Source organism: Paroedura picta, chromosome 1 (assembly GCF_049243985.1).
Source record: "Paroedura picta isolate Pp20150507F chromosome 1, Ppicta_v3.0, whole genome shotgun sequence".
In the NCBI taxonomy this organism is placed as follows: Eukaryota; Metazoa; Chordata; class Lepidosauria; order Squamata; family Gekkonidae; genus Paroedura; species Paroedura picta.
In genome coordinates this window covers 166,042,613-166,051,769 of record NC_135369.1, presented here as the reverse complement: position 1 = coordinate 166,051,769, position 9,157 = coordinate 166,042,613, and the positions used below count along the sequence as shown (strand labels likewise).

The following is a 9,157-nucleotide window of genomic DNA, read 5'->3' as shown; positions in this document are numbered from 1 at the left end:
AGTCCAAAACGCAGCTGACCGTGTCAGAACTTTGGCATACCTAACTCACTTTTCCCATCACAACTCAGGGCAGCAGTTTAACCTTAAGGGTTAATGTGTCTATTCTGCGCTTGTATTCCTAGAACTTTCACTGCAATCAATGGGCCCTTTATTATGTGTAAGGATAAATGAATGTAAATTCCGCACCCTTGCTGCAGTTTATAGAACGGCTGGTTCTATAAATCTAATAATAATGAATCAAAAAAATTAACATTCACTCTGTGGTCCTGAACAGTGGCCTCGGAAAGGTGTAATTATGCTCAGGATTCCCCTGGCAGTCCTTTTTTTGAACTGACAGTGTGGAACAATGGCTAGAACGCCGGACACAGGAAACTCAAGTCCCAACTCGGGCACGAAACTCAGGATGGTATTTGTGACATTTTTAGTTTAATATGCACTGGACTGTTGTGACATTCTGAAGTCATGCTTGAGCAAAGTATGTGACATTCTGAAGTAGGGTTGGATACTTATGTTCAGAGCCTGTTCCCAAACTAAACTGCGTAAGGTGCACAGCACAGCACAACCTGAGTTATCAGGCTGAGCACTACCAGAAGCCAAGACTGTACACATAGAACTTTGTGCTATTATTGTACTACAGAAGTCATTCATATCCTGGATTCCCCATATCTGGATTTCCACAAGCCAGTTGTGAATGACTGCTGGAGTTCAAGGACAGCGCCATCTGCAACCATGTACAGAACGTGCCAAGATATCATGGGATGTGATCTCTGCTACCAGCCAGGCCACAGAAAATAATGTCAAGAAACGTCTATGAAGAAACCCCCAGCAAGTTGCACATCATTTAATTGCTATTTATTTAATAAACATGAGGTATTTCAAAGTGCTATAAAGATGCAGCACTAAATGTACATCACTGGAAGAAATTAAACACAGAACTTTTGCAATTACCCAGTTCTATGCAACAAACATTAACAAATACATTAACTGGAAGAAACAGGGGAGGGGAGGGGGGGGGAAAAGGCATATATAGTAAATTTCTTTACAAAAGTTTTCTTAGTTCAAAAAAGTGATAAAGTAATATCTACTCAAAACTTTCCACAACCATTTTCATACGAAAATATAAGTATCAAATTTAGTTATGTATCAGCATCATACTAAAGTATACAGGCAGTGTAAGAATTAGTACAGTACATAACAGAGATTAACAATATATTTGTATACAAAACCATGCTCCTCAAACATTGAGGTATTACAGTACTTAGGTGTGAACTTCCAGTCTAATATTGGTAGCAAAAGTAACCTCTCGTAGCCCAAGACAATGTACAAAAGGCAATTGTTTATATGGTATTTACAGAGGTGGGCTTTCCCCCTCCCCACAAGGGCAGAAAATCGATTTTGCTCCATAACACCTGGTAAAATGTAAGCACCATTAAAAAAAAAAAAGGAATTCATGTTTCCAAACTCAACTGGATGTCATAAGCAGCTCCCAAACGCTCACAATATTTAAGAACAGCTAGTAGTTCTAAAAAGAAGAACAAGCGTATTCATTCCATCATGGTTTGGCAAGTCTATTCCATCTCCATACGAGACTATCCGTTTGCTCCCCATCCAAATTGTAAAGAGTTTCATCACTGACTTCAAAGACTGGAATTTGAAAAGAAAAACCAACATTCTTAACGTCAAAAACACAACTTTCTTTAAGGAATCAAAAATGTGCAAAGTGGCAGTGGCTGTCCCGATCAGACAATTAAAAAACAAAAACCTTTAAAAAAAAAAAGAAGAAGAAGAATTAGCAAGTCCGTTGCATGTGTTCTAGTTTTTTTATCAACTGCTGTTGCCGGACGTGAAGTTTTTCCTTTTCTAGCAGTAACTTGTGCTCGTCAGCCTGTAAGGAATGAACGTACTCGGTGGCTTTTTTCAAGATGACAACTTTTGCCGCTTTCTCGTTTTTCACCAGTTCTGGCACATGGTCCCTTAACGTGAGGAAACTTGACCTCAGGTCATTACGTCGCTGGCGTTCCAGGATGTTGTGGTTACGTCGACGCTCGCTGTCTTCCGAGTCTGAATTTCGAGGACTCGAGCTCTTCGGCTTTGGCTGGGGTGTGGGTTTTACTGTACGGGGTGCTTCGCTTTTAAGCTTTTTCTGTGGCGGTGCATCTTCGTTTTCCATGTAGGGAGAAGGCGCAGCATAGTTGTGTTGCTGATGAATGGGAGCGCAACGCTTAAGAATCACGTCGTTTGGCTGAGTTCGCAGAGAGGCCAAGGGGCTCATGGTTTTGGAGCGCACCGTGATAGTCAGGGTAGTAACAGGTTTGTTGGAAGAGGAACGCCTCTTTTCCACTGTCACCACGTCTATTTCTTCTTCCTCCTCTTCTTCTTCCTCCTCGTCATCTTTTGAAAGGGGGGAGGGGGGGAGAGAGAGAGAAAAAACAACCAGCCATTATTCTCTGAGGAAAACATACCAGAAGGCTCTCAAGCATTTAGCATTAATTAGCATATATGTATGCTAAATAAAGGCGATTCCCAGGGCAAATACCAATGTATAAATATTTAAATGTTCAAAACATGCAGCGCCAGCAGGAAAACACCATTTAAAAAGGGGAAAGGCCAAGGCTATATAGCCCAGCCCCAGCAGACAACTTTTAATAAGGGTTTGTCATATAAAATAGTGCAAAAAAGGGGACATTCGGCTATGAAAAAAAAAAAAAAATCAAGTCACAGCCCACATTCTCGACAGGAGGGAACAGTAAAAAGAATCACCTAATTTGCATTGGGAACCACCTTTTACTCAATTTAAATTCAAAGACCTAAAAAAAAAAAAAAACAAGACCCACACATGGGCAAGGCAATGCACATGCAAAACACACATACACCCATTATGGAACTTTTTTCATTTTTCTTTTTTTTTTTTAAGGCCCACAGAAGTGAACAATTGTTGGATTTGTTCTAATGGAGAATGCAAGGCTTTTCCAGTTGGTAGGTCCCTTTAAGCCCCGAGTTTTGGTTTCCTGCCAAGGAGACAGCTGTTGTGAGGGAGTTCTCCCGCCCTCGAAGCTGTCAACTGGCGGACCTGAACAGAGCTCAGAAGTGAGGCTGATCGTCAAGTTTATGATGACCGTGGGGGTATGGATCCATTCATTTACAGGAGAGAAAACCATTTTTTTCCTGTCATTTGGCTTCTGTAGACCTTTTACAGCCCTCAAAAGACTGGCATGCTGCACTATGCTCTCCTGAAACTGGTGTTCTGCATGATTATTTGATTCCTGTGTCCAGTGCCTTTGAATAAGGAGCAAAACCAGTCTGCTCACCCCCACTAAATAATAAATAATTCCAATAAAAGGCCTGTTTACATCCCCCCCTTTTTTTTTTCTTGGACATATGCAGCCCCTTTTTAGGCCAAACCATAGAATAAACTCTATTGTGACATTTAGGATTAGGGGAAACCAGAGTTCTCTTCCAGGTAACCCTTCACCACTACTTTAATTCCCCTAAAACTCAGGAAGCCCCCCACAGTGTGTATATATGTGTGTGGGAGGGGGGGGGGGCTCTGCCAAATAAACTTTCTGAGAGGGTAGTGGGCGTAACAAAGGCAAGCACACTGCCACCTACTGGTCATCCTTTGTAACAAGCCCCACAGGGATGCCAGCTTTAATAAAGCTCAGTTACTGTTTGAATAGCCAAGGAACACGGTAGTTGGTAGTTCCTTCTTTGTTAAAGCTTTTAAAAGGGCAAGATCCACAGCTCCCCCCCCCCTCCCAAAGACAACATAGTGTGCCATGTTTGCTATCATGAAGAACTCCTGGGTCAAGTATTGCTGGGATATATCCCAGCTCAGCCTCTCAGAAGGCAAATGATAGAAAAACACAACTGTAAGAGATTTCGAGTGATTTCTCCAATCCCTCCACCCCCATCTGCACTTCTGCCCCTTATAACCTGGCTCATCCTATGTCAGAGGGCTCCACAAAGGCCGTGGGCATCGACTTCCCCTCAGGCTTCTGCTTTAAACAAAGGGTGCAATCCTAGACAGAATTGAAATTTCTTGTTCTACATCCAGAAAGATCAGTGGGCTTAGTTGGGGGTAATTCTGTTTAGGATCGGAGAGTCACGAAAATAAGACCCAGGATAAATTTCACCAATCATTGTATCACATTGAGGCATGGGGCGCAGGGGGAGAGACAGTAAATGACCTACTTTAATTCAATGACAGGGAGACGAGGGTTAAAAGCCTGACAGAGAGGATACCCCTTGTTTGCTAGCTGTGCCCACTGACCAAAATATAAGCACCTCCTCTTATGCCCCTCATCATCATGGGGGTGCTGCGTATTCTATGAGAACAGCTCAAGGCAGAACAACCCATCAGCACATGCACCAGGCTCACAAATGGCACGGCTTCCAGCTGATGTCTGCGTAAACCCATGCCATTGTAACTTGGGGGTGTGGCAAAGAGTGCCCCCTCCCCCGTACATGACCGCAACCCACAGAAAGAGGCTATTTACCAGAATCGCTCAGAGTGTCGTCCCCCGAACTGCTGTTAGCCCGGCTGTCACTGGCCATGCTGGGGTGGCGCCCACTTCGGGCAGGGGGGCCCGCCGCCCCTTGCACGGCCCCACCGTTGCTGCTGGTCACGTTCACCCGGATGCTGGCCACTCCCCCTGCAGCTGAGGCCGGAGCAGCAGCCCCCGGCTCCCTCTTGTTCACGGGGAAAGGGAAAACCACGGCCGGGTCGACATACTCTGAGACGGCGTTGCTCAGCTCTCCCCGGCCGCTGCTGTCATTCGCTGCGCTGGCACAGGGGGTGGCCGAGGCGGTGGCGGCCGAACCAGCCGTAGCGGGAGCTGCAGCCGCCCCTCCCTTGCTCTGCAGCTTCTCGTGGACTGCCCTTTCCAGTTTCTCCCGGGCCGAGAAGCCACTCCACATACAGTCCTGGATAATGATGGCGTTGAGGTTGCTGCTCTCCCCCAAGCCGGTGTCGAAGGAGTCCCCTCCGTCCGCGCTGCCCCACAGGTCAGCTTCCGGGGGCAGCAGCAGCAGTTCGGAAGCCCAGTCCAGAGAGTCGCTGGCCCGGAACCCCCCTAGAGCCACCGCTCCCCATGCTAGGGGGATCCCTCCCGGAGGGTTCTCCTGCAGACCCGCTGGACTCGGAGACAGGGGAGGCGTCGGCAGGAGCTCAAACTTTTTCCAAATGTCCTCCCCCGGGGGAGCAGAATCCGGACCGCACAAGTAAAAATCGTCTTCGTCCGGATAGAAGCAAGGCTGCAAGGAGTCGAATTCGAGGTCTGGGTTTTTACTGACCATCCCGGGCATCTCTGCCGATGTCGTCCTCCTCCGTTCAGGCTTCCTGGATTTCAGAGGCAAATTCTGTTTGGCTTTCTACAGGGACGCGCGCCCCTTTTCCAGCAGGATCTGAAAAGCAGAGGCGGCATAAAATAAACAAATCAGATTAGCAGCTCCGATCTGTGCCCACCTCCTTTGTTTGTTTTCTTTCCTTCTTTCTTTTTAAAGCAAAACCTCCTGAAATTTGCGCCCCGGGGGCGAAGTGGCCCGGCTCCTCCAAGAGCAACTCAGGGGAAAAAAAACCCGCACCCCGATTCAAACAAGCGTCTGGGTTCTCCACCTTCTGCGGCAAGCAAATCAGAAGCGTCCTGGGTGTGTTGGTGGCGCCTGTGAATGGACAATCGGCAAGGCCGGCCAGCCCACGCCTTCCACCGCCCTAGAAAGAATGTCCACACAGATGTCTCAAGCTGCAGTGGCTTCTAATGGAGAATGCAAAAGGGGTGTGTGTCTGTGTGTGGGGGGGGGAGATTAAAAGCCCTCCGGGTAGGGCAGGAAAGTAAGAGGAAGTTTCTCCCCTCTTTTGTCATCTGCTGCGGAGGGAAAAGGAGGACGGGCGGATGTGGAGGCAGGCAGGCAGGCGGGGAGCGAGGGGGGCGAGGCTCTCCCTTGCAAGGCGCCCCTGCCATTCATTCCCCGTTCCCGCTTCCAGCAGCCCACACGCCGCACCGAGAAGCGAGCAAGCGGCTCCGAGCCGGCAGCGTTAGGCAAGGCGGCAAAATGCAACACCCACAAACACGCACATACACGCAGCCTCCACGGCCCGGACTGCACGTGAGGAAGGGGCGCCCGCCCTGGAAGCGCAGATGCCGGGGAGAGGGCGAGGCGGGCTGGGTGGTCGCCTGCTAATGCTGCAGCTGCTGCTGCTGCGTCCTCGCCCTGCCATTTTGGGCCTCCTCGTCCTCCCCCCGAGGGTCGCCTCGGGATCCCGCTGCGGGGACGCCCAGAAGCGGGCTCGGGATTGCGCCGGCGGCCGTCCTCCCGCCTCCCCCCGGCCGGAAGGTGGCCCGAGGGGAAGGCAGAGAGAGGAGGAGGAGGAGGGCGGCTGCCCGGCCCAACTCACGCCGCCGCGGCCCCGATCCGCCAGCCCCCCCCCCGGTGGTGGCGCTGTTGGTGGCCATCCTTCCCCCCCCTCCTCCGCCTGCCTTCCCTCGAGTAAACCCGGAGCTCCGCCGCGGCGGCCACCTCGGCCGGCGCACGCAGGTCGGCCGGCGCCGGGCGAAGGGGGACCGGCGCTTCTCGTGACAAGCGGCGGCAGGCGAGGCGGCCGGCGACGGCTCCCCCGCGCCCGCCCAGCTGCTCTCGCTCTCTCCCGCGCCCCCCCTCCGCCATTGTACGCCGCTGATTCTCGCTCGCCTCCGTTTTCCCCCCCGAAGCATCTGCAAGGGCACCGAACAAAAGCGCGCAAGCGACCCCCGCGGGGACTTCGGCGGCGGCGGGGCTGCGGTGGCGGCCGGCTCTTTCTCTCTCTCTCCCTCCCTCCCTGCTCGTTGCTTTATTGCATGCTTGGCTTCCGATGAATGAAAAGCCCCAGCCGACCTTGCCAGCCGCAGCAGCCGCGGTCGCTGCAATGCCCACGCCGGCCCGGGCGCCGTGCACTCGCGGGCACCGAGGCAACCCCTGCCTCCCGCCCGCCCGCCGCCCCCTTTCCCCCTCGCGGTCGCGGGGTGCTTCTCTGCCCCCTCCCACCCCCGGCCTCGACGCTTGTGCCTGCTTACCTCCCGGCGGCGGCGGCGGCGGGCGGGAGAGGGGAGCCCCGAAGCAGCTGGTGGAGGAGCCCTTGCAAGAGCGCCCGCAAGCCCGGTCGGCCCCCCCGCCGCGCGCCCGGCTGAGCCGTCCGCATGCACTCGCCGCTTGCAGACAGATGACTGTCACGGAGCGGGCTTTGAAGCCCTTCTATATTATTAACTACCCGGAAAAAAAAAAAAAAGTCCTGACACACCCGGGGAGGGGAAGGGGCGAGGGGGGGGGAAGCGAGCGGAGGATTTAACCCCGCCCCCTGATTTCCATAAAGCAGGGGAGGGGCCAGACATTTGGCGCCAAAATCCCCCTCCTCTTTCTCTCTGCTCCCCCCCCTCCCCACCCCACTGCTCCTCTTTATTCTTTGCAAGGGGAGGCCAATGCGAGCGGCCGCGCGGCGCCCCCGCTGGGTTTTGGCTTCGCCGCCACCGGCTGATCTGGGAGTGGGTCGCGCACTTTGCACGAGAGGACGCGGCGGCGGCGGCCGGGGGGGCTCGGCCTTGGCGGGATGCAAGGCGTTTGGATCCTCATCTTTTCTCCTTCCCCCCTCCCATTCCATGCCTTTTTACTCTCGAGTAAAAAGCGGCGCTCAACCTGCCGAGGCGCGCTCTCCCGTTCCTGCGAGCCGGCTGCGTTTGAAGGGTGGCGTTGGCGCGGGCAAAACGCGCCCCTTTCCCGGGGATCGCCCTTCTTCTGGGTGCGGGGGGGGGGAAGAGAGAGAAAGTAAACGATTTCCACGCTTTGCAAAGGGAAGAGCCGGGATGTCCTTCCTAAAGATCGTGCTTGGTGGCGGGGAGGAAAGAATCCCCGGAGGGGTTTGCCCAGCGCTAATGCGCAAATCATGCACGAGCCTAGGATTGCGCGCATTTGGGGGGGGGGTAAAGCGCTTGAAGGACAAGATCCCCCCCCCCAAAAAAGGGGCTTGCAGATCGCAAGGGAAAATAAATACAGCGCTCTCCAGGCGTGTGCGCCTTTCTTCCTCAACCCCTCCGCCCCCTTTCCTCTGCCGACGCTGTATAAATAATGCACGACGGTGGCGGGACTTGAAAGCTCTGCAATCGGCGACCCCTTGCGGCCGCGAGAGGAAAACCAGGATCCTCAGAGCGAAAACGGGAGAAATAATCCGGGGGGGGGGGCATCCCGTCAAGCCATTGCGCTCCCGCCCGCCCAAAGCCCGCAGCAGCCTCCCGCGTTAGAGCCTGAGACTATTTCTCTCCCAATCCCACACGATAAATTCCGGTAGTCCGGATCCGACTTCTTCAGTTGCTCCACACATAGCTGCTTTAAGACGCCCCTAGATTCCTGGTGATTCGAATTCGTGATGCAGCTGGAGCTTGCTTGATGCCTCCCTCCAATTTGGGAGGCTAGGGTTGCCAGGTCTAGGTTGGGAAATACCTGGAGATTTTAAGTATGGAGCCGGAGGAGGGTGGGGTTTGGGGATGGGAGGGGCTTCAGTGGGGAAGAGTGGAGTAGAGTCCTTCCAAAGCGGCCATTTTATCCAGGGGACCTGATAACTCTGGTTTGGGAAGCATTTATAATCCTAGGAGATCTCCAGTGATCCCCTGTCAATCAAGCAATGAGGGGAGGGGGCAGTTTACATCATTCTCCGGTTTTATCATCTCAGCAACCTTGTGAGGTAGGTTTGGCCGAGGGGGGATGATTCGCTGACCTTTCATGGCGGACTGGGGATTCGAACCCGGGTCTCCCAGATGCTACCCTGAGCCATGACAGCAAGGGATAGGCTAGGGCAGGGTGCTCTTTGCAACCGCTCGCTCTTTAGCTGAACAAATCCCCCTTGGGATCTGGGGTGTGAGACAAAACAGGAGCTCCAGGCTGTGTGTGGCCGTTAGGTGTGAAGACCAACACATGGTTGAGAGCATTGGGTGTGTAGGCTGCTGGTGACAATGACTTCTGCCCATTTGCCTGGTGTCCTGGTTGAGTTTCCTTGTGTGTCCCCCGCCTCTCTGCCACCCCATAGGAGTCTCTGCCTCTTCATGCGCTGGTTTCTTCTTTGCTCTGGACTGAGACGTAAAATCAGGCCGGTGGTTAATAACCTTTAGAAATACATGGCGTTTGTTTCCCTTGC

At 52.9% G+C, this 9,157-nt stretch overlaps 1 protein-coding gene and 1 long non-coding RNA gene across 3 annotated transcripts in view; one reads left to right on the top strand and one right to left on the bottom strand.

Moving 5' to 3' along the window:
• Window positions 1–835: 835 nt before the first annotated feature.
• On the bottom strand, window positions 836–7,245 carry MYCN (MYCN proto-oncogene, bHLH transcription factor). 2 transcript variants are annotated; one of them, XM_077311031.1, is made up of 3 exons: window positions 7,050–7,245; window positions 4,497–5,403; window positions 836–2,391 (listed from the first exon to the last, which is right to left on the bottom strand). In XM_077311031.1, exons 2-3 carry the CDS (start codon window positions 5,302–5,304, stop codon window positions 1,790–1,792), a joined length of 1,410 nt encoding a protein of 469 aa, XP_077167146.1. In that variant the 5' UTR covers window positions 5,305–5,403; window positions 7,050–7,245; the 3' UTR covers window positions 836–1,789. The 2 variants fall into 2 exon arrangements, with proteins under 2 accessions (XP_077167146.1, XP_077167155.1); XM_077311040.1 differs by lacking the exon at window positions 7,050–7,245 and adding an exon at window positions 5,615–6,410.
• A 1,324-nt stretch (window positions 7,246–8,569) lies between these two features.
• LOC143824125 (uncharacterized) overlaps window positions 8,570–9,157 on the top strand; it is a 32,813-nt gene continuing 32,225 nt past the window's right edge. Inside the window, exon 1 of the long non-coding RNA XR_013226702.1 lies at window positions 8,570–8,707. This is a non-coding gene — a long non-coding RNA (uncharacterized LOC143824125). The remainder of the gene's footprint in view (window positions 8,708–9,157) is intronic.